Here is a 25694-nt window from a genome sequence, read left to right as displayed (position 1 = left end):
TACCGATCGGAACAGTAGGTTAAATTTGCTCGCCCAGTACTGTGGATCCTCCTTGTAGATGGCTTGCGGAACGCCGTTTGGGCCTGGGGCGCTGTCTTGTCGACTTTTTCCGATTATTTTTGAAATGCTTTGTACGTCAACTTGCCTGAGGCATAGTGCGGTTGCTCCGGAAGCCTTTACGTAGTTCTCTTGGTGAGCTCGGGCGGTGTCTTCCCGCTCGTGGTTTTCTGTTTCCATATTCAGGGCTGTGGCTCTGCTCGAGTTGTTGATTGAGAATGTGTCTGTTATATGTTTGGACCATTCAGACTCAGTTATGCAGGCCATGCTTGTTGGTTGGGCCGTCCGATTTACGGAGTTAACTTGTAGCCAGAAGGCCCTCGAGTCCCCTCTCTTTATATTATGCAGTAGTTTGGACCAGAACTCATTTTGGAGATTATGTTTTTCGATCCATATTAATTTCTTATATTGGGTCCTGGTCTTGCGTACTGCTGCCCAGACACTGGCATATTGGGTTTGCCGCGTGCTTGGTGTGTTAGTTTGTTCAGATGCCTTTTTAATAGTAGTACTGACCTGTTGAGTACGATGTTAGGTTTAAAAGGAAGTCTTGTTTTATTGGTTAAGTTTGTCCTTGGAAGTTGCTTCAAGTAGTTGTTCCAGGTGTCTGGGCTCAGGGCGTTCTCTGTCAGGAACTCTTCTAATATGTTTTTGGCGTCGTTTGCTATCCGAGGAAGAGATTCACTTGTCCACTTAAGCCGCTTCAGGTTGATGGTTGTGACATTACCTGGTAGCATAGGAGCAGATGCGTGTTTAGGTATGTCCGTCATGATCTCAAAGTGTTGTTTAGAATGGTCGCTGTCCAAGGAGCAGATGATATGGAAGTCTTGTATTCGTATAAGCAGGGGTAATGTGACAAATGTGTAGTCCAGTACAGAGCTGGAGTTGTGGCCTATGTTAGTCATGGAAGGGGGGTTGTCTTGATTGGTTCTTCCATTTAATGCTCTTAGGCCTAGGTTTTCAAGGTCCCACATGAGTTGTTGGCCCTGGGGGATCACCTGCGGCGACACATTCCAGATTTCATTTGCGGCATTGATGTTGACCTCGTCCTGCGGTTCTTGCAGAAGGTTTGAATTGAAGTCACCGGTGAGAATTATCTCCCAGTCTGGATGTTCCAAACGCGTGTTTGAGATCACAGAAGTAATACGTTGGAACAGTATTTTTTTGAGAGAATTTTTTGGGTTTCCGTATATATTTATTAAGATTAGGGTTTTGGTAGTGACCGTTGTTATGCTCTCTAATTTTAGAATTTGCATGTCCGTAGTTGAGTCAGAAAGTTGTGTTGCTCTGATCTTTAGAGCTGTTGATATATAGACGGAAAGGCCCCCACGGGCTCGCCCAAAGCGCTGTAAGCGAGTCGCACTTACGTGATAACATAAACGGCCTGGTATGTCGATAGGATAAGTTAGCCACGTTTCCTGTAACGCCATTATTGCATATGGGTCCCAGGCGGCGGCTTTGCCGTTTTTGTTCACAATGTCTTTAGCACCCGCAATGTTCCAGGAGAGGATTTTTATGACGTGGCTTTCAGTGTTGACTGATATGCCGAGCGTTCAATTTGAGAGTGACAATTGCGGCTGTGGGTGCTCAAAGGCTGAGATTTCGGCTCCCCTGGCTCCTTGAAGGACCGAGCGCGCTGGTTGGTTCCTCAGTACTAGGTTTGCACTCTTGGTGTGCCTTCTTAGGAGCGGGGACGGATATGCTGGCTTGACCATTTCCTTCAAAAGAATTCCCCAATCCTTGAATTTGGCCGTTTCTGGGAGGATGTGGGTCGCTATTCCGATCTCCCTCCATGTCGTGACTGTGCACTCTTTCTTTGACTCGTCGTTCGTGGTTATAAACTCAACCGACAGGAGGTCAGCTGAAGTAAGATAACCAAGACTGGGGATGGCTGATGTTAAGCGTAGTATGTTCCCACGGTTTAGGTAGTCTTGCAAGCCTTGTTGCTCATATTCAGGAACGAAAATAAGTTTCCCCACGTTGGGGGCGTCCTCCTTGTCCATTGGTGGATTGTCACAATTTCTGACGATTTGGCGTTGGATCATTCGATTGTGGCTTCCAGAATCTTTCACGTTGACGGTGTGGCAGTTTCCAGAAGGGGCGTGAACGCCGTTCAGGGATTGCTTGTGTGGGATGCTTAATGTCTTTTCTTCGTGTTCTGAGCTTGTGACATGCCTTGTTGTTGGTAGGCGGTTGTTTACGTTGACCAGATTCACCGAGCGGCGACTTTCCCCCACTCCCCTGCTTGTTTCCGGGTTTGCACACTTTTTGTAAGTTGGGAAGGTTACTTTGATGAGGTCAAGGTTATTCCTAGTCGCATTTGTTGCCACTTCTCTGTCAGGATCTGTGGCCACGCTGGAAATGGTGATTAAAATTGGAGGTGCTGTGTCTTTAGTGGCTATCTTTTTTGCAACTTCTCTGTTGGGCCTGTGTTTTCCGGACTTATCGCTAGTTGGTTCTTTCTCAATTGCTGTGAACTGATTGTGCTTGTTCTGTAAGTTTGGGATCTGTTTGGGGAATGATTCGGGTTTGCCTGGTACGGGTAGATTAGTTACGGGTGGCTTGTTGGACTGGCCATCAGGAGTGTCTTCTTGGTCAGTAATGACGTTTAATCCAGTTAAGTCACAGAGGTCTGTGCCCGGAGAATTCCCTGTACCCAAGGTTTTTGGCGGGGTAACTCCTGCTGGGTATGGTGTTCTGTTTGGCAAATTTTTTTGAGGGTACGTGTTTTGGGGGTGTATTTTCACTGCGTGTGCCTCAGTTGATACTGACGTCCTCTGATCCATGGTATTTTTGTCTTTCGGCGTCGGCGTCTGAGGTGAGTCAGTAATTATGGCACTCCTGATTTTTGCTTTGGCTTGGTCGAAGATGGGGAAGTTTGGTACCTTCTGCTTATGGTCAAGTTCGTGCCTAGGACGTTGGTTTCTATTTTTCCTAGCCCTTTTTTTCTGACGTTTGGTGAGTCTTGTGCCAAAGTCAAGGTCAGGGGGTTGATCGGTGGTAGAAGGTTTAGTGCTGCTCCGCTGGTTAATCACAGCGATGTCAGGTTTTTGATTTAACTTTTCTGGGTGGTTGGTTATGGTAAAGGTCGGATTGATGCGTTTGTCGTTTCCTTCTATCAGCTGTTGACAGGGGGCAGCTATATTGGCTGCCACTAGGGTCTTGAGCTTGCATGCGTGGCTTGCTTGGATCTCTTTGTGATCAAAGGAAATGGAATCATCACTCAGTTGAATACAGGCGGCGGTTAAGTTGGTCTGCTTGCATTCCTGCAGGATGTCCTTCAGAATAAGTGGCAAGTCCTGAAGTTTTTCCAATATGGGATAACAAGTGCAGGTGGGCATTGGCTTGCTTAAGCAGACTTGTTCTGTTAGGAAATTGAATGTGCCTGCCATTGCATCAAGTTCTTTGTTTATGCCTGCTATGTGTTCTGCTATTGTGCCCATTAAGTGTATTTGTACGTCTAGTTTGTCCGACTGCATGTTTAAGGTTTTTATCGATGTTTCCAGTATGCGACCCAGCGCCTGGTGTAGCGTGAATATGGATTCTAGGTTACTTTTTACGTCTATTTCAACTTCTGGTTGTTTGCTATATTCTTTGTTATGAATAGTAGCCGGTTCCGGGTCGGTCTGACCACTTGACAATGTTCTGTGTTTTGATTCATGGGTTAACTGTTTGGTGTTGGGATTTCTTTCGATGATTGCTATGTCTGGTGTCAGGGAGCTTGAAATTTCTAATATGGACGCTGACTTTGAGTTGTCCTTGCCGCGGTTGCTTGCGTGTGTATGTAGTGCAGGGAGGGTCATTGCCTCGTTGGTGCTCAGAAGACCTGTAATTGGTGAAATGGGTAAGTTTACTGACTGTGTGTCGTGAATCGTTATTGCCGAATCCTCCAGTGCAGCAAGCAGTGATTTGTCGTTTATGGTGGGTTGCTCCGTTTCACATCCAGTTGTGTTAGTGGGTGGGCAATCCCTGTGCCTTGTGGACTTGTCGTTGTTGACTATTGTGGATGTTTCGGGGTTCCCTGCCTGATTTGAGTCTATTGTGTTAACTGTCCTCAGCTTTTGATTTTCGTTTGGGCGTGGAATCGTTCTGGGGGTTAAATGATTGTTGGGGTGAACCTTATCTGCTAGGTCGCTTAGATGAATTTTAAGAGAATTTTCCCTTTTACTAACTGGTCGCTGGTTATTAGGCTCGACAGAATTAGTTTCCTGGTTTTTTGACATTGCATTATGTATGCGACCTTCAAGCGAGATTTCCAGAGCTGTGTTTGAGTCTCGTGATGTTGCGATTTTTTCCTCTGCGTTGGTTCCTGCTACTGGTTTGTGCGTGTTGTTGTCCCTGTGAACTAGGGCATGACATTGCATTGTGCGTCTCGTTGACTCATAAGCTTGTTCCGTACAGTTGTGAGCCTGCTTTGTTCCATTCGATGTTGTGAGTATGACTAGTTGGTCTGGTTGAGCTATCGACGGTTCCTTTGTCTCCATCATTGTACTACATACATTTGGAGTCATTGGCTTCTGTAAGCCATTAGGGGTTGTCAGCGTTGAGTAGATTACTGACATCGGGTCCTTCATGAATGTGAATTTCCCAGAGGGTTTCGCTGGTCCAAAGATTGAGTAGGTGGGGGATATTAGATTGGGGGGTTGGTCGACTGGCTGGGTGCGGGCAGGCGATTTGGTCTTAGCCTTGGCCTTCTTCCTGATGTTTTTTGGTGGGTTTACTCTCGGCCTCCCTGATCTCATCTTTCCACTCAATTGGACCCGGATGGTTTGCTTTATTGTTTTGTAGTTTAGTTTTTGTTTTTCTTGTTGTTTCTCGTGTTTTCTCACCACTGGTTCGAGTGCTGGCTGGAATACTTGCAAGAATCAGTGGCGGTCTGTGCCTTTGTCGACACTGGGACTCTTGGACCCTATCTGGCCTGCATGCCTTGTTTCTGTTTTGGCTGTTTAGGGCTTGTCGCCGTTGTCGTTTGCGCTGATTACGTTGCGGTGGTTGAGATTAGCGAAGCGGCGTTTGAGGTGTATGCAGGAGTGTTGTTGTCACAGCGCTTCTCCTCTGGTTCTGCTTCCAGTGCTCGCAGTACCTGCGGCCGCTAGCCTGCTGTTTTTATAGCGGTGATTGGTAGTGGTTGAGGTGAGGGAAGCAGCATTTGGGGTATGTGCAGGAGTGCTGTTATCACAGCGCTTCTCCTCTGCTTCTGCTTCCTGCACTCACACTGCCTGCTGCCACTGGCCTGCTGACGAGACGTTGTTTTGGGAGTGTGTGCAGGAGTGTTGTTATTACAGCGCTGTTCCCTTACCAGCGCTCACACTACCTGCTGCCGCTAGCCCACAGCCCGCACTCCAGCACTCCCTCTGTCCAGGGGCTTAATTGGTCAGCGAAAGGCTCGGTGATGACTGCCTCTGGTACCCCCCAAGGGGGAGTCCCCAGAGGGGTTTACTGTCCAACCAAGATGATCCGCTAAACTGCTGCAGGGCAAAGCTGGGGGTTACAAGCTGCGGGGCAAAGCTGAGCAAAGCTGGTAGACCGGGGAGGGGGGGTGCCCACGCCCGCTTGCCTGCACCTGCTCTTCCAGCCCGCGCCTACTCCTACTCCCGACCGCCGGGCCGCGGCGGGTGGGCAAGCAAGCAGCAGGTAAGAAAAGGCAGGTGAACGCTCCCCTGATCACCGTCACCGTCTTTATTCTTCCTTCCTCTTCCTTGGTCTCCCGCGGGCCCCCGCAGCTTCCCACGGTGTCCCACGGTGTCGCAGCCGCCTCCTACCTCCTTGGAGCTCTCTCGGCCCGATTTTCTCAGATCTCTCAGCCCTCTCGGCTCGGGCGGCTCGCTCACCTTTTCTCCACCTTTTCTCGGGAGGAGAGCGCGCCGAGGTTCCTCTCAGCACGGTGTGTGGCGTCCTCTAGCCGTTAGCCGTGCTGCTCGCCACTGCTCGCCACTGACCTCTGCTGATGATGAATTGTTTTTTATTTATCGTTTGTATTTATACATTTGTATGTTTTTTCTATGCAGTTTTATGGTTGTAACTTTTCCTCAACCGAATATAGTTTATGACCGAATGATTATTACACCTGAAAGATCGTTTCCTAGAACATAGGGTCCTTCAGAAAAGAAAATGACAAATCATTTTTGACATTCTTAGAAATCATGGTGTTGTTGCATTCCAAGAAACATGGGCTGTAAATGATGTTAACAATAGTAGTCAATAGCAATGAAGACAAGTATGTCGGGTAGAGCAAGTGATGGCTCATTTCTCAAAAAAAAGAATCTCTGGTAACAGTAAATACAAAATAAATAGGCAGATAATCTAATTGCAGAATGATATCACTACGAACTCAGAAAGCAAAAAAACAGAATCAACTTCAAAGCATATGATAATAATAAACTTGGTTTATCGCATCACAAAGATATAAAAATGTGTCTTGACAAGCAGTAAAAAAACAATTATGATAATAGGGGCAGCTTTTTCTATTGGATGGGGAACTTTAATCCCACAATTGACGCCCCTAAAAAGTTTCCCGGAAAATTGTAAAGAATTTTAAGTGGAATATACCACCACCACAACTACTTACTGCAAAAGCTAACACAAGAAATATAAAACTACATATGAAGGGTCTGAATGAAAGGTTTAAGGCAGACCAAAGTACATGAGGGTTCATGGAAGTCACCAGTTTTTATTTAACTTGATGTTTATAGGTAGAGAATACTTCATTTTGTTTGACTTTCTAAATCGACCAAAGTGATCACTACACTCACAAATTGTGTTCTCACCTCAAGTAAAGAATCAATGATAATGACAAAAGAAGTGAAGTTAAGAGAGAGTTGAAATTGGTGATTAGAGTGACAAGATTTTAGAACATGACTAACAAACATATTGTTATATTAATACACAATGCCCAGCATGGATTGGAGATCCCTAAACATAAAGGGGCTAATTAGATGTCGGGCGGATTTAAGTCCACTCAACACCGTCAAGGTCCTGAGACCGCCCGACCAACATCTAGTCGGATGTCCCGACTGCCTAATTAGGACGTGACTGAACACTCATAGTTCGCATTCCTACATTTCCCTATAAGAGCATGCATTACAGCCATAAACCAGCCGTAATACATGGAAATGAGAGGAGCTGTTCATCTATGCACCCTAGGTGCAGGGATCAACAGGGGGCACCATAGCTGCCCCCCTCGCCCCTTAAACGGAAGTCTCACACCCAAGGGGGCCCTGTTGGGGTCCCCAAACACGCTTTACGACATTGTTTCCATGTTGCACAGGCCAGCATGGAAACCATGCTAGAAACCATGCATTGTAATCCCAAGAGCGGAAAGGTCCACCCTTTGGAAGTATGAGCCAGTTCTGACTGGCTGGCGGCTCCTTGAGCCCTTCGGAAGCCAGACGGAATGACCGGCCAGTTTTGTTTCTGACATTGTAATGCGGCGTTCGGAAAGTGATCGGAAAGCAAACCGAGGGGCTGATTACGATGCAGCCTGGAAGGCTCAGACCATCGACCCGAGCCTTTTGCGGGCTGCATCGTAAACTGCCCCAAAGTTGAAGCGACCAATAATTTACTAAAAGATAACAAATCGATGTAGCTCAAATTTATATAATTCCAACAACAGCGATAGAATGTGGCATTACAAGGTGTGCTAGAAAACTGATGAAATATTTAACTCATGTGAAGAGGAGTTTGCCTTTTGTTGCAGCTTCTGTGATAGTTGCTTTTTTACTGTGGTTGTAGTGCCGTGGCAAAAGGTGTCATCCTGTGACTAGGTATTTTTCATTTCTGTTTCTGATAACAGATACATTCTTTGTCTCCTGTAAAATTTTGGAAGAGCTAGTTTGATGGGTTGCACGATCAGTGGGAAGGTCCGTTCCATGCTGCTTTTAGTTAAGATCAGGCAGTTGAGGAGTTTCTTGACAGTTGTTACAAGTAGTGTGGTTGATTGAGTGAAAAGGCCTTGTTTAATGGAGGCATGGGGATATTTTGAAGGAGCAGAATTGTTAATATTTAGGTTTGTGTAGGGTTGACACCTTTGAATAGTCAAAGCGTGATGGAAGGAAACCATTCAAGGTAAATTCTCTGTCCAGTCCACTGGTGTCAAGTATGACAGGTGAAAGATATAGGTATGAGGACTAGATAGCAAATATGGATATTGATCTGAGTCATGTGGTGATGTTTTGTGAGAATTCAAGCTTTTTTTTAGAGATTTGAGCAAGTTAGGAATGTTTAATTTAAGCAGTTCATTGTACTGTCACTTTGTAGGTTGAAGCCTCTGATGTTGGAATTCCTTATGGGTATGGGAAATGATGTTGGCAATTTCATCAAAATAATTTTTGTTTGAATTTTGGGAGGTGGCGGTGTTGATGTGGAAATACCTGATGGAGATTGGCTGGTGATAAGTAATTGGGGGAGTACCTTCTATTTGTATTTCTACTAATTTACTTTACAGATTTACACGTTGGGGCGCATAGAGCTATGATGATTTTCAGAGAATCAGATGTTTTCCTGTAAAATGCCGAATTAGAAACCAGACCTCAAAGTTTCAAAGTCAGCTCCTTGGGGGGCAGTAATATGTCCTGTCATCATCTATTTCTAGCAGCCATTTATCAATATGAGCTTTGAAGGCAAAATTAGAATGTTACTACGACTTGTAAGCTATTATACAACTGATGGGTGTTAACTGTGAAATTGCATTTTTTTATCTGTTTTTTTTCATTTGAAGATTCTGGCTGCTAATGCAGAGAAAATCTCAGAGTGAAACTCCAAAGCAAAATAAGGAATTACAGAGGAATCAGACCCAGAATTACTGCTACCCTTCGCAATTCTACTTTTCCATAGGTTTTTAAGTGTTTACCTTGGAATCCTTGTTATTCCCAACCTTTTCCTCCACGAGTTAACTGGCTGGCCCTTGGTATCAATTACAAATTAACACAACCACACAGCGGGGCACTTGTAACCAGACCCAAAGGGCCAGATGTAGGTCGGTCAGTAACGGCCGAAAATCGGTATTTTCGGCCGTTACCGATCGGTAAATAGGTGATAGGTATGTAGGGGGCATTATTTTACCGAATCGGTAAAATTACCGATTCGGTAATTTTACCGATTCGGCAAAATAAAAAATCGGTAAATATACCGAATGTGAGTCACTCAGATGTAGGTGGGACTCTTCAGAGTCCCAGAGGCCTTACCGAATCGGTATTTTACCATCAAATCCAATTTGATGGTAAAATACCGATTCCGGTGTGCATGCACATGTGTGCATGCACACCTATGCCATGTGACAGGCAGACCTGCCCTTAGGGCATGTATGCCTGCCACATGGCACCCTAGCCTGTTTTGGGGGTGCCAGAGGGTGTCAAAGTGACACCCCCTGCACCCTTGTGAAAATCGGTATTTACCGATTTGGTAAATACCGAATCGGTAATGCCCATTCATTCCTATGGGCTTCAAAGCCCATAGGAATGAATGGGCATTACCGATTCGGTATTTACCGAATCGGTAAATACCGAAATCATCCGATTCGGTATTCCAGCACATCTGGAATACCTACATGTCCACCCCATAGATTTACCGATTTTTAATTACCAAATCGGTAAAATTCGGTAATTGAAAATCAGTAAATTTATTTCACCTACATCTGGCCCAAAGTCTTTTATTTTGCGGCTTAATTCCTTAACTGATTTTCTTGCAATATTATTTTTTGAGAAAGTAGTCTATGAATGTCAGTGAAATACATTCAAGTGACTGTATAGCTTTTTTTCTATTGCATTTGGAACATGCATTAATATTCACAATTTTTACAGAAATGTACTCTAATTAAGAGGTATTATTAAAGAATCTATTGCCATTCATTGCTTATTTATAATATTCAGTGTTTTCTCTGCTTTTAGGAAAATGGAACCCATTAAGCAAATGTGACCTGCCTTTTCATGTTACAATTAACAACTCTGCAGCAGAAAGGCAAACATCATGGAGGGTTTAATTGAACAGAACAATGTGCTAATGCACAACAAAATCACTGAAGCTGGAAAAAGGAACGGCCTAATCAACACCAGGAACTTAATGGCAGAAAATAGGGATGGGCTGGTGTCGGTTTATCCCACTCCACAGTACCAGAGCCATATTGTTGGGAGTATTTCAGCTCAGACCTGCAGGGACAGCAGCACGAATGACCCCGTGCAGCAGCTACTTGACCCAAACATGCTTCAGCAGACTGTGGAGTCCCACTATCGGCCCAACATCATCCTCTACTCTGAGAACATGCTTCGGTCGTGGGGTGAGAATGTCAGCTCAGAGTGTTGTGAAACCACTTTCATTGAAGACAGGTCTCCCACCAAAGACAGTTTGGAATATCCGGATGGCAAGTTCATCGATCTATCCGCCGATGACATCAAAATCCACACACTTTCATATGACGTGGAAGAAGAAGATGATTTCCAAGAACTGGAGGTTGGTTTTCGTCTTAGAGCTAATTGATTGTTTCTTGCTTATGATTTGGTTTTGGCACAACCCTGGATCTGATGTATTAACAGACTTTTATATTTGCTAATCCTGCGTTGCACACTGTAAGGTTTCTCCGGGGTGAGAAACCAAAATGCAAGTTATCAACTGTGCAATTAAAATGTTGAGACTGTGAGACTTTTTGTCTCACAGTCTCAATATTGCAATTTCATTAGACTCTCAAAGAAAAGGGGGCATTCAAGGCCTTTCCCCCCCTTCCTTGTACTTTGCTAAGAAATGTATCGATAGTATGTAACCACTCTGGCTATCACAGATCTTTAAAGGTTTACTGGCTGCCCTTATCAATCAGTAATCATTTGCACTGTCGAAACTGTCCTTGAGTGACAGTTGTGAACTGACTGCTGTTGTAATCAGGGGGACTAGGGCTGGACTGGGGAATCAAAAGCAGGCCTTGCAAAACTGCTCAGACAGGGCCCCACTTCCTTCATTTACTCTCTCTAGCATCCATCCATCCCCTCTCTCTCCTCACCTTTCCCTCTCTGATCTCTTGCTTTCTCTCCATCCCATTCTCCCCCACTCCCTCTCTTTCTCTCTCTCTTGAAGCCTCCTCTGCTTGCTGCAGTTAATATTGAGGAGCTGTGGAAAGTGATAAGGGCACCAGCAGTGGCTCTAGGCTTTTAAAACCTTTCCCGAATGTCTACCGCCCATCTGTGAAATGGCTGATGGAATAAAAGCCAAGTACTGCCCTGGGAGGATGCAGCAGTCCTATAGACTGCTGCTTCTCGCAAAACCCCCACACCCACAAAGTCAATTAACAATAGCTCCAATTTTGTTTATTACTACCTTTGGCAGGGAAGGAGTGGCAAGACTAGCAATTTGGAAATGCAGAGATGGGTGCATGCTATACCCCTATTTCTAGATTCGTAGCTGATCACAAGGACTCACAGAAGGAATTTTGCTTCTTGAATATTGATGAGGCATTATTTCAGCAGAGCATTTTAACAAGTACTTGGTGCTATGCCAGACTGATACATAGAAAGGGGTGGAAATCATCCCCATCTTTTAAAAAGGGGGACCGGGGAAACCCTGCCAACTATCGTCCAATTAGTCTCTTAGATGCCCTACAGAAAGTCTTTGCTAGACAATTGTTAAGCACACCTAATGATTGTATTGAGGGTCTTGAGATTCTGTCTCCCTACCAAGTAGAGTTTAGGCCAAAAGTTAGCAATATCGGCCAAGTTTTAATGCTGTTGATTATCCTCTGAGAGTATACTAGACTCAGAGAGGGATGCATGTATTTAGCATTCATTGACCTCAGTTGCCTTTGACTTGGTCACCAGGGGGTGGCTCTGGGCATCCTTGAAGGAACTTGGGGTCCTGGATGTCCTCCTTACTCAGGTAACTAGACTCCACAAGAGCAATTACGCCTAATTTCACAAGGAACCAAGTGCATTTAACCAATAGATTCCTGATTGGTAGAGGAGTGAGGCAAGGGTGCATCCTAGACCCTACCCTCTTCTCCCTATATGTCAACAATGTAGTGGAAGCTCCTTTGCAAGGGAATATAAATGCACCTAAATTGGATAGGACCAGGGTGCCTGCACTTTTATTTGCGGACAATCCCCTTCTAATTTCCCAGACCCTGATGGGCCTTCAGCAGCTCTTGATCAATTGTAATGCTTTATGCCTGTCTACGGGCCTTGAGATGAATATCTTGAAAACTAAATTAATGACTGTCAGATCGCATAAAACATTTAAGCAAGCCATGTCCCTGGCATATAAAAAACTAGGTTGAGTCTCCAGATTTGAGTACCTGGGTATAATGCTTGATAGCAAATAGTCATGGTCTACACACATAGAGAAGAGAAGGGCTTTGATTCAACCCCAAGCCTCAGCGATTTACAGGAGGTTCCATGAGACAGCTTTGTGAGCCCTACTCCTGGCACTCAAACTTTGTAATCTAAAGTCGCAGTCTGCAGCCTTGTAGGGGGCTGAAATTTGGGGATATGCTAATCTAGATTATTTTACCACAAGCAAAAACAAGTTTGTTCGCTCACTACTCCACCTCCCCTTGAGCACTCCTCTAATACCGATGTTTTATGATGTCAACTTAAAAAGAATGAGAGATGTAGCTAGACTAAGGCCCCTCATATATTGGATGAGGCTTTGGACCACTGAAGAACTGAAGCTGTATCGGATGGCAGTTGAGGAACTGATAGCCCTCGAGAAAGGCCTCACATTCCGGTGGCTCAAATATGCCTGCCAATGGTTCAAAGATTGGACCTTGGACCCTTATGGTCAGAACCTGACTATCTGGTGGCTAACTCTAAGCTGCAGTCAAACAACCATAATTGGGAATATGCCTATACCACTATTGTAGTTCTTGTCTTGGTAGGTCGACTGACCTGCTTACTAAGGATCCTTCCCTCTTATGAATCTTTTCTATACCTCCCGCTCCAATAATTAGCAAAAACATTACATCTAAAATTTCCCTGTGACACACTGAAACTGGGGTCAGTGATGGCACTAAGGAGCTCTAATAGGAGTGCTGCTTATTCACCTGTATGCACCTTGTGCCCACTACTTGAAAATGAAACTATACACCAAATGCTATTTTTCTGAATAAGCTAACTTTGCAAGTATCATGGCTTTCTGAGCTACTCGGAGGCACTGAGAATCTTGAGGGGCAACACATCCAGTAACAATATTTTTGCTATAAGTAAGTTTCTATTCATGGCAGGGCTTATAAGGAAAGCTAAAGGCCGCAAATATTAGACCAGGAGAAACTGGTTCCTTCATTTGCCCACAATTACGTTTGTTACTCCTTGATATGTTATGACAATTGTTCTATATCTTTTTAAAGCGTGTTTTATGACAGGTTTTAGGAGATTTGAAATGAGCTTAATAATCTCGAAATATTGTATTTGAAGGATTGTTTTGTTGTCTGCAAGTTTTAAGGAATCAATATTCCGAAATAAAATTTAAATTGGCCTATTGATACATCTAACAGATTGAAAAGAATTGGTAAGATGTCATTGCAGGGACACAAGAAACACAGTGCTGTGGTGCATCCTGATGATTGAAACATTTAGCCCTCATTCTTTAGACCTGTTTGCTAAATGGTCAATGTCTTCTAATGAGTGTATGAATGTTAGGGAGTTTGTAGAAGGTAAAGGAGAGATAATTTCCTGCTATAAATCCAAAATACCTAAAAAAAGAAGCCACTGTTCAGTCGTTTGAACAAAGCAATCAATTGTCTTCCAAATTATGCTAGGTAGAGTTTTTGGATATACAGTTAAAACATTTCACTTATTTGTGAAGAAAAGTAACTACTTTTTGTAAACTTGTAAACAGTATCTACTTGGATTTAGATAGTGTTAATTGTTACTAAATAGTGAATTTATGTCAACCATTATTTTTTGTCAATACCTGTAAGTGATTGTGACACCTATTAATAAAAGAGGACCAGGGGTTATTTGCATGTCATTGCGGGGTCGTGTGGGGTAAGAGGTTGAGGCAGATTGTGGCCTGGCTTGGGGAGTATGGCATGGTACAGTTTTGAGTTGTAGTCTTTTCCTGTGACTTCTACCTACATGCAGATCAGCGTGTAATTGAACCAGGTGCAGATTTACAGCAGTTAAATTTAACCTGGTGTTCCCAATCCTAGTTATTTTAGGTTTTCATTTGGGTTTGCTCATTACTATGGGCTCACTTGTGTTAGACAAAGTTATTATTCTCTGACACCCTCTGATGAATGAAAAACACGTCAGGAGCTGTTTTCCCTTATTCCACAATAAATTGAATGATACTGCACCAGTCCAGGGCTGCAGTTCTGTGCCTCCAATGCTAAAATGTATTTGGTATTTTTCAATTTGGCATCAATAGTGCAAGTTAACTCTCTGATACTTAAAGGTGTCACTTTTCTAGCTTTGCGTGGAAAGCACTGTGCTAGTTCAATGCTTAAACATTTGCAGATTTAGAATGGCTTTGGTATTTTAGACATGTTCCATAAAAATTCGATATATTACACAATACATATATTACAATATTACACATTTGTGTGTTTTAATTGCTGAATATGTAGTACTACAAAAAGCCATGTTTCACGGGAACTATTTTGTGATTTCCCGTGAACTATGGTTATGGATTTCATCAATATGTCAACCCTTAATCCAGGCTGCAAATTTTACTAGTCAGGGCAACTAGGGTTATGTGTCACTATAGGATCAAATTACGCAGCAAGTCGATCTCCATCATGAAGCAAGAAGAGGCAAATTACGAGGCATATTCTCTTTCAGCAAAAAATTGATGCATTTCTGCTGCACATTATGTGGGGAAATTGTATGAAATCCAAAATTATGCACACAATCCGCAATTATGTGCAAAAAGCAGAGAATCGCACAGTTCAAGTGCCCTAACTATTGTCCATAACTTTATCAACAGCCTGGAAAACAACCACGTTTTATAGTTCACCCCGAATGCTAACATGGAATGCTCTGCAGTCTCAGACTACAATCCCTGTTTTCACTGGATTCTGAATGAAACCAGCTTCTGCTTGACCGAGAAAAGGAAGTAGTGCTCCTTCTGAGTTTCTGAGGATATTGTCTTTTTGGCTTAAAGTAATTGCAAATAAGTAACATATTTCAATAAACATTTAAATGCTTGAAATCACACCTTTTTATATTAAACAACCTAAAATAAACATGTAATATAAATAATATATAACAGATAGATAGATAGATAGATAGATAGATAGATAGATAGATAGATAGATAGATAGATAGATAGATAGATAGATAGATAGATAGATAGATAGATAGATAGATAGATAGATAGATAGATAGATAGATAGATAGATAGATAGATAGATAGATAGATAGATAGACAGACAGACAGTCAGACAGACAAACATTTCATATGCATAAGAGCACAAAAAATCTTCCACGGTGCCTGCCAGGCCCGAAATAAAAAACAAAGTAAACCTTGGCAAAACTGTGCCTACAAACACCACATTGCAGAAGGAAGCAAATAGAGAAGGTTATGAGAGCATGGTGTGGTCATGTCATCCAGCCCTGCCATTAAAGCAGCCACTAGCCCTCATTCCACTGTGAACATGGCAGATATTTACACAGTGGTTATTTATAGAGCAAACAAGGCAATTCTGCAATGGATAATTCTTTACACTGCTGTGCTTATGAATATATTTAATATTTAGCAAAGGGACTATTAATATTATTCACTAAATAACGCTGGTTACTAAACTTACCTGTAAACCTGACCCTTTTCAGTTCAATGATACATAAAGTCCAAATTATAAAACAAACTTTTAAGTGTGGCACATAAAAGTGCTACATTATGCCTTTTTGGTCCCATTGATTTTAAGAGGACATTTCAAACTTGAGTAGCTGAAAAAGTTAAAACGACCCTCTTGTGGGAAGAAACAAATTTAGGGTTAGCTTGCCATCAATTGATAATGAATTTGTCACATGTGCTGCACCACTACATATTTTGAATATTTTGACACATTGTTGGATATATTCCTCCATTGGGTGAATGGAAAATAGAGACTAAGATTAGTAGAGCACAGGAGCACTCTAAGCAGCACATTCTGAACTGGTGATTTGCCTTTTTGTGGAAGAGATGCTAGATTCCATTTCTTCCTGCTTCTTTAAAGTTTAACCTACCTTCTATGTCCAAAATGTGCAGCATCACAAAAGAAAGACTAAAATGGCAAGCAATTTTTGTGAACCACTCAGGTTTAATATGTTGCAGAATGTTAAGCATCCTCTCAGAATGCAATAGAACTGTGATTCATGTTGCTGGAGAAAACATTGCTAGAATTTTTCCGTCAGCTGTGCAGAAGGTTGAATAATGTTAGGGGCTGCAGGAGCAGCCAGGGCACCCCCACAGCCCTGCCAACTTTCTGCATGCACCCATCATGTGTGCAGCAATAGCCGAGATGGCTCCCACCTGGCAGGAACCAGTAGTTTTCTCTGCTCTAATTGGGGCAGGAACAATCTGAGTTTACTGCCCGTATGAGCATAGGCTGGGAAGTAACTGCCTGCCCCCACCCTGTGGGAGCATTTTTGCAGCTCCAATCAGATAGGAGCAGACAGGTTTTCCCTGCCCTCGCACCTGTGGGCAGGTTAACAGTGTTCTGGGAGTGGGCTTCCCAGGGCACAGTGATTGAGCTGGCCCCAGGAATGGGACCCCCAGGATCTTTCAAGGGTCAGGGAGGGGGGCTGCATGCTACCTTCTTTTAAAAAATAATATTGGTCCCAAATGATGGGGACCCCAGAGCCTAATGATGCTCAGAGAGGTGGGAGCGCCCCCTCCCATGTACATATAAGCACCAGTCACAGGGATGGGGTCCACTGTGGACTTTAGAGGCTTGGTGAGCGCATGCCAACTCTACCCTTTTAATATATGTGCTGGCTTCGGGTGATGGAGTCCCCGGGAACTTTGAAGGCTCGGGGAATGGGGTTGCTGCTCCCCCTTCCCTTTTTTAAAATGGTGTGGCCCTGGGGATGGGGACTGCAGAGCCAACATTGGTTTGAGGATGGCAGCCCCACAAATGACCCCTCCCCAAAGCAATATATACATTTTGACCCCAGGCCCTATTTATACCACATCACAAAAAGCATGCTTTCTGGGCCAGGATCTTTCTTTCTGAAAATCTGGTGTAAATTCGTTCAGCAGTCTTCACAGTACAGCGTTCTAACAAAGTCTATGAAATATTCATTGGGATTTTGAGTTTTGGGACCCCCTTATTTTTCTCAGATCCAGTTTGCCAGATAACCCCACAAATGTTAAGAAACGTAGTTAAAAAAGAATCTATGGAAAGTTTCATGAAGATTTGTCAAACTGCACCAAAGTTATTAGCAAACCAGAAAAGGCAATTCCTATGGAAACGCAGGCCTAAGTATAACTACTTCTCAACTATAGATATTTTGTTTCAGTCTGTGAAAAGTCTAAAACCTTTAATACTCTGATTGTGCCATATAGATCACTACTATGTGTTCTTTTTTATTTACTTTCTTCACATTTGCACTGGTATGGTTATGTTACCTTAAGAAAAGACAGTAAGAGGATGTGATTGTAGGAAATTGAGTTTTTATTGTTAGCTCTATTAAGCCAAACATGTCTCTACTTGTGTCACAACACCTTTCAGAGGGTCATGGAGAAAATCAGAAGCTACTGGGCCCTATCATGGTGGCTAAGTCCCCCTACATCTGATGTTGCAGGGCCTGACCTACTATGGGTCCTGAGCAACTGGGCCAAGTACCCATTCAGCAGTTGACTCTCAGTGTGTGCACAGGTCAAACAGTGTAAGATTTCTCATGGCGAAGGTAGGTGCAGGGTTAACACAGGGCCAAGACTCAATATACATTTAGCAACCCCAATAAATGAAAGTCCAGATAGTTACACTTTTTATGACAAAAGTAGTATTTAATATGAACACAAAGTGAAATACAACATACATAAAAAATATACACAGCCCTACACTTGAGCTGTGTCTGGGCAGGGTCCTGACTCCCACTTCCTAGTCTACTGTAATGGTTATTCCCCATGTATGTTAATTAACATTCATGTTAGACCCCACTACAAGTTTGAGCGTTGAAAGTTCCACTATAGCTTTCTAGAAGTTTAGGTGTCTCAATACGGTGGGAATATGAGTCACAGCAAGTTCCCCCTGGGCTCTCTGGTCTGGTGATCAATCTAATGATCTCCCACTGGTGCTATGATATGGAAGACCCCGGGAGCATTCAGTAAAACAGTGTGCAGTGGACTGGACTGGATGCAAGTGATGAGTGGTAGTCTTACCTCTGCATACAAGGCAAGGCAGCTAGGCACCTGTGGACCTCCTCATATAATGCAGAGTGTTCCTGTATTTCCCTTTGCAGGCCAGGGCATTTACTCAGATTCCAATACTTTAGTCAGGGCAACAGGCACCACAGGTCAGCACCTTCTGGGGCATATTATCAAGAACAGGCGATAAAATTATCGCCGCTTTATCGGCAGGAAACTGCAGCTAAAGCGACAATATTGGGCTTGATAATAGGTCCTTGTGAATTCCCATAGCAGTCCAGGTTAACACCAGAACCTGGGCTGCTATGGGAATTCACAATGGCCTATTATCAAGCCCAGTATCACCTCTTTAGCAGCAGTTTCCTGCCGAAAAAGCGGCAATAATTGTATTGCCTGTTCTTGATAATATGCCCCTCTGTTCTTCGAGTTCATATACTGAATATGGTTGCATCAATCCTCCCTCTTGGCAAGTGGTGCACTTGGGCGAAGGCCCTAGCTCTTCATGGTAGCGCCCTATGGCATATGGGCTTGCTGAATTTTGGGTAGCACACAAGTGAGTGGCCTGATCATGTGTGGCAGCACATATCTTCACAGCGACCCTTTCTGTCACTGCCTTGGGCCAGCACATGGGCGGACAGCCCGATGTATGCAGCAGCAAATATCCTCCTGGAAGCCGTCCTTATGCATACTGGGTTAAAGACTTTGGCTAGCACACGAGCAGAGAGGCCAATCAGTACAACAGCAGATATCTTCACAGTGGCTTTGAAGTGTGTCTGAGAGTGCTTCTTTATAAGCGCCCTTCCTTATGTGCTGGCCTCAGATCAATATGCAGCATGTCTCTGCAGGGGAGACTCAAACCCAGATAGCCCCACAACACATGTTACAGGAGTTACTCATGGAACACACCTGAATGTCAGCCCCACTGATATGTCTAACTAAAGCTTACAAAAGCCCCCCAGCTGTACTCCTTAAGATTCCTTAATCAGCCCGGTGTAGCTCCGGGTTCTAGCCAGTCTCCCTGTCTTCTACTGCTGCATTTAAGTCATTTGTTTTGAGTTCATCCCTTTTTTTATTCTCTCTTTTCGAATTTCACATATTGCTGACTGCTTTTTAATTGTTTTCATTTTGACCAAAGTTCGAATATAGTACGTTTCTTTTAAGTTCTGTCACAACATAAAGGCTCACAGTTCTTTGAGATAAATGGATTGTCTCAGCTCTGGAAGTATTTTTTATATGTAAATCGATACAAACACTTAGCCATGCGAGCGGAAGTTCTCTTTAACACATTTTAGAGTGAATAACAATAAGCAGCTAAGTTGTAAATGCCAACTTAATCAGCAGTAGCAACTTAGAAGAATATAGTGTTAAAAAATTAGGGCCCGATTCACAAATGTAATCATAGACAAAATCCTAACTTTACGATTTTCGGTATTCACAAAAGGCATTTAGGAGTAGTAAAGTTAGGATTCCTAACTTTACTACTCCTAAATGCATTTTGTGAATACTGAAAGTCATAAAGTTAGGATTATGTCTCTGTTCAGGGTTAGTAAAGTTAGGAATCCTAACTTTACTACTCCTAAATGCCTTTTGTGAATACCGAAAGTTGTAAAGTTGGGATTTTGTCTCAGATTACTTTTGTGAATTGGGCTCCTGGAGTTTCCTTATTTTGTTCTTTCTATATTTGAGCACAAAACCAGGAAGAGGGATAAGTCGACTTTGCAAGCACTCTGTAGTTCCCACCTAATTAACTTTGTACAGCAGAAACATGATACCTCAATTATCCCCACATTTCTGAAGGGGCCTAAAATTCAGGAATACTGTATCCAATGTGCTGTCATAGGTGCCACCTTCACCACACTAAGCTTTTTAATACTTCAGTAATCTGTAAGAATGAAGCTACGAATCCCAGAATGCAACTTTGCTGTTAGCTAAAAAACAAAAAAAAATGTCTGAACGTGTTACTTTATCCTTTTTCAAATGTATCTCATTACATGAGCATAACCACTTTACACCTGGTAAGGTAATACTCAAAGTGGCACTAAGGTAGTTGAATGTCACACATAAACACATGCAAAACTTTGAAAACCCACACATAAGCAATTTGAAAACGTTCAGCTATGACAAGGGTGAATCTTAAGCACAAAGTAATGTTTATACAATGAACAGAGTGTATTTCACAGTTTCATTTGAAAATAACAGGTTTAAAAACTGTTTCCAGCTACTGGCATATTCTAGAGCTAAGTATGCCCTCCAATTATTTTTAGGCAGCCCTCCAATTATTTTTAGGCACTCAGCGCAATAGAAAGTCTGCTGTGGGTGAGCGTGGTGGCCATCTTAGATTGTTGATAAAAGAACTAACCAATTGGATTACTGTTTTAAAATAAGCCTGAAAACCTACTGCTGAATATTTTCATACTGCAGCCCCTAACTAATGTAAGTACCTCTTTCCGAACTGAAAAATCAGTAATTATGAAGTGGGTGAAATTGTCTGTGAGACTCTGGACTTGGGGCTAATCCAGCCTTCTCTCGTCATTACTTTTGGATGGAAATACCTGGAGTACTTCTACTCTCATTTCCTTTGTGTGAGGAAAATACATCAGACTCAAAGAGGTTGATGTGAAGAGAAAAAATGACTTTCGCACTTGGTGCTTTAGGAACAATGATTGTATCGGTGGCTTCATCTAATCTTTATCCCCCCAACCAATTAAAAACAATTATCAGCACATCACATGGAGGAGTAGGAAAGCAGAAACTCTGGCGTTTCCAGGAAATGGGAGGAAAGACATCAAACTTACATTTGCTGTCTGAGTTACAATAATCCCACAACTCCTGATTAAGAAAGGAAGACAACGATTTTGTACTAAAAAAATGTACCATGTAGCTTCTTCTCTCTCAAAAAGCCCTTAACAAGGTAATCTGAAATGGAATTTCCGTATGCTGGATTATGTGGTCTTTCCTATTTTTTCTGTATCATTAATGGGTGACCTGTCTTCTGCATTACTATGGGGGCTCTCCTACTGCAAAACTGAGAACACATGATACATAGTGCAGTTATTGAACCAGGAAGGTTGCCAGAGTTTACCCTTAAAGATTTGAACTCAGCATTTTCTGGTTTTCACAAATGGCCACATAACAGAGGACCAGTTTGCGCACCAGGTTTCCTTTTGTGGGAAAAAGAGATGGATGTTACCCTGTCATCCACAAGAGGTCAACACAACATTATCATCTATTAAAATTGTGAAGATAATTCATCCCCATTAACACCATCTTGATCATGGTTTATTGAAACCAGAAAGTAATTTACTTCCTAATTGTGTTAGTTATTTTGGAGTTGAAAGGGCCGGGCCCATGTGTTCTGGATCTTTTTCTCGAGATACACTCCAATATGTCTTTTGGGGCCAGATGTAGGTAAAAGTCATTTACCGATTTTTAAATACCGAATTTTACCGATTCGGTATTCAAAAATCGGTAAATGAGATGTAGGTAAAAAATCAGTATTTTTTACCGATTCGGTAAAAGTCGGTATCTGACTTTCGGAATTTACCGAATCGTTAATTACCGAATCGGTATTTCCCGAATCGGTATATCCCATTCATCCCTATGGGCTGAAAGGCCCATAGGAATGCATTGGAAATACCGAATAATAATTTCGAAACGGGAAGCAAGCAAAAGTGAAACTAATGAAAACAGCCACCACCCTCCCCCTCCCAACCAGGAAGTGGCTACCCAGGCAGCTGCAACTAATTAGAAGGTTCTGGAGAGGCAGTCAGAGCACAGCACAGACACAGAGCTGCAGGGAGTGATTACTTGTACTTTACCTCAGTGAAAATGGCCAGCAGCAGTGAGAGCCAGAAGGCAGAAAGGAAAAGGAAATCAAAGTTCAGCAGCATGGAGCTGCAAGTACTAGTGGAGGAGGTGGTGAGAAACCACAAACAACTGTTTGGCAGGCACTCCCTCACTGTAGCTGAGTCAGAAAAACGCAAGCTGTGGCTTGATATTGGTGAAAGGGTGAATGCTGTGGGAGTGACAAGCAGGAGCATAGATGACCTCAAGAAACGCTTCTACGACATCAGGAGTCTCACCAAGAGAAAGATGGCAGAGCTACATAAGCAGGCTGGTGTCACCGGTGGAGGCAGGAACCCAGCGCCCCCCCTGACTGACCTGGAGGAGTTGGTGGCGTCTACCATCGAGCCAGACAGTGTTGTGGGACTGGGAGATGTGGACAGCACAGCCAGAGCTGGAAAAAAAAAAGGTAAGACGCATGCGCAGCATGACACCCCATACCAACTTGCCTCCCTTAACCCTTTGTGCACAGGCCAACCCCAGTCCAGTACTGCTAGCACCATACAGGAGCAATGCATTATGGGAAATGTAGTCAGCTAACATAAGACCATGTGTAACTGCACAGACATCAGCAAGGCAGTGAAAGTAATGCAGAATAATGACAGTAAAATGTGTAATGCATTTATTTTAGTGACTGTGACACAGTAGCACTCAGTTGACATATGCTTATTTATACCTAGGGGCAACATCAGCCAGTCAAGCCACAGCTACAGCAGGGCCTGCACCAGCGAGGGAGCAGAGTGACGTGCCAGGGCCAAGCCAAGTCCATGCCTCGCTGGAGGAAGAACACACAACTGTCACCTCCCAGGAAGAGGACTCAGTCCACACACCCGAGTTTCCCCACTCCCCACTCCCCACACCTCCCACAATCGCCTTCATTGCATTTCTCTCCTGAGACCTCCCCAACACTGTCAAAGCCTGCACCTGCAACCTCACCAGCAAGGAGGCGAGTCGTGGCCACACTGCCAGTGATGGAGGAAGCTGAGGGAGAGGCCCAAGCCACTGCACCTGAGAGTCCTGCTGCACTGCAGCCCACCACAGAGTCTTTCCCCTTGCGCAGACGGCAAGGCAGGCCCAGCAGTGCATGTGTTCCTGGAGAAGGCACTGTGTTCCGTGGTCTGGAGGGGAGTATGGTGCAAATCCAACGCATGCAGGGGAAAGCAATACAGGCCTGCCACCGCCAATTTCGTGTCCTAAACGAAAAAATTGGAGAAATGGGGATGGGCATCGGAGACATGGTGGAAAGCAACAGGGAGATATCAAAAACCAATGCTGACTTAGCTGCAGGAATGCAGCAAATGGGCACTTCAATCAACCAGCTGTGCTCAAAACTGGACAGCCTGGAGCACACAAGGCGCAGGGACGCCCGTGTAAACAATAGGGCCATGAATCGCCTAGCCACTGCCACATCACAGCTATGCCGTAGAGGCATTAACATGCAGGAAAGCCTAACTCAGAACACGGCTGAGGTCACCAGGGGCATGGCCAGGATCACCACTGCTCTCGAAGCAATGATCATATCAAACACTGCACTGGATCCAGCCCTGGATGTGGCTGAGGGAGACGATAGCAGTAGCCGCAGCAGCATGTCAAGCGCTGTGGTTCACCCACGTAGGAGCAGCAGGCGCCCAGCTGAGCCTGCAGGCCATGAGGGAAGCAGTGAGCAACACCCCAGTGGCTCTGGGAAGCGCGGGCGCAAATGACTTTGCCGGTGTGGGTGATGTAACCCAGGACATGTAGTCCCCATCTTTCTTTACTTTGATTTGTTGCACTTATGTGGATTAATGTTGTGGCAACATAAACATATGTTGGTCCCATACACTACCTGTCTGTGTCTCATTACTTACTCAGAAATAGTTGCTTGTTATTTCCTCACGTCTGTATCTGCCATCACTTGGTGTTGTCCCTCCAGCAGGTTGTCTTTCAGGCACAGCATAGTCGTCATCATGATCCTCGTAGTCAGACAACTCCACCTCAGTACCCTTCCTCACAGCCAAGTTGTTCAACATGGCACAGGCAGCATTTATCTTGCAGCAGGTGATGGGGGTATACTGCCTTGCACCTCCACTCTTGTGAAGGCATCTAAATCTGCTCTTCCAGATGCCAAAGGTCCATTCTACCACATTCCGTGTACTTTTGTGGGCCTGGTTATACCTCCTTTGGCTGGGTGTGGAGGGGTTGAGGTAGGGAGTGAGGATAAATAAACGTAGGGCATATGCACTGTCTCCTAAAAGGGAAATGGGAATACATTACTCACATGCATACTTGTAATTCTTACTGCAATAGGTGTTGATGGGGTCGCACACTGTGTCTTACCTAGGAGGAATCCTTTGCCAAATTCCCCTGCAGACCGCCGTGCATAGATGCCGCTGTTCTGGAAAATTTAGGAGTCGTGGCTACTCCCAGGGAATTTTGCAACAAGGTCAGTGATGACAAACTTTGCATTGCAGATCACCTGCACATTGATGGTGTGTGTGGACTTCCTATTCCTGTAGATGTATTCCGTGGCAGCAGGGGGACAAATGGGGATGTGCGTGCCATCAATGCAGCCGATGATATGGGGAAATCTAGCCATCTGGTAGAATTCAGATTTGGTTTGAACCAGTTCAGCATGGGTGGCAGGAAAAGAAATGTAATGCTCCATCCTCTGCAACATGGCGTCAAGGAATTTGTGAAAAAACCTTGAGAGGCTGCTCTGGGTCACCCCACCCACCACAGCAACCAGGCTCTGGTAGCTCCCAGACGCGAGCAGGTGGAGGCTGCACAGCACCTGTACATGGGGTGGAATTGCATGTGCCCTTGGGGTAGTGTGCTGCAACAGTGGTTGGAGGTCCCTGGTTAGTTCCAATATAGTGTCTGGATCCAACCTGTACCTCTGCAGTATCTCTGCCTCTGTGAGCATGAACAGGGTCACCCTCTGCCGGTAAACCTGCTCCTGTCTCAGCCATTCCCTCTCTCCTTCCTCCTGTAGCCGTAGCCGTCTTGCGATGACATAAAATGCCGCCATTGTGCAAACAGCATTGCATTTTGGGTCCATTTTTATAGGCTGCACCTGGTTACCACCTGATTTAAATCCATGGTAAATACCGACTCTGAAATACCGAATTTGGAGCAAATTCGGTATTTCAGAGCTTACCTACATCTCATTCTTCAATTTTTCCTATTTTTCTTTACCGAATCGGTATTTTACCGATTCGGTAAGTTTACCGAATCGGTAAATTTTCGGATTCGGTAAATATTCTGATTCGGTATATTACCGATTCGGTAAATTTTCCGATTCGGTAAATATTCCGATTCGGTATTTTACCGATTCAGTAAATTTTACGATTCGGTAAATTTACCGATTTCGGCCAATTTCTATCACCTACATACCGATCGCTCAATACCGGTCGGTAACGTCCGAAAATACCGATTTTCGGCCGTTACCGACCTACCTACATCTGGCCCTTGATGAGCATGAACGTGTGAAGGGGAGAAAATCATTAATGCACAGTCAATTTAGAAATACCACTTCCTGATAAATATAAACCAAA

At 43.9% G+C, this 25694-nt stretch overlaps 1 protein-coding gene across 2 annotated transcripts in view; it reads left to right on the top strand.

Moving 5' to 3' along the window:
- The window catches only part of SYNDIG1 (synapse differentiation inducing 1), a 668716-nt gene that overhangs the window by 232018 nt on the left and 411004 nt on the right, over positions 1–25694 (top strand). For both annotated transcript variants that reach the window (XM_086927150.1, XM_086927149.1), the window contains exon 2: positions 9939–10497. In XM_086927150.1, coding sequence (XP_086783276.1) covers positions 10018–10497 — 480 coding nt within the window. In that variant the 5' untranslated portion in view covers positions 9939–10017. The remainder of the gene's footprint in view (positions 1–9938; positions 10498–25694) is intronic.

Source organism: Lissotriton vulgaris, chromosome 6, assembly GCF_964263255.1.
Source record: "Lissotriton vulgaris chromosome 6, aLisVul1.2, whole genome shotgun sequence".
NCBI lineage: Eukaryota > Metazoa > Chordata > Amphibia > Caudata > Salamandridae > Lissotriton > Lissotriton vulgaris.
This window is presented reverse-complemented; position numbering and strand designations above follow the sequence as displayed.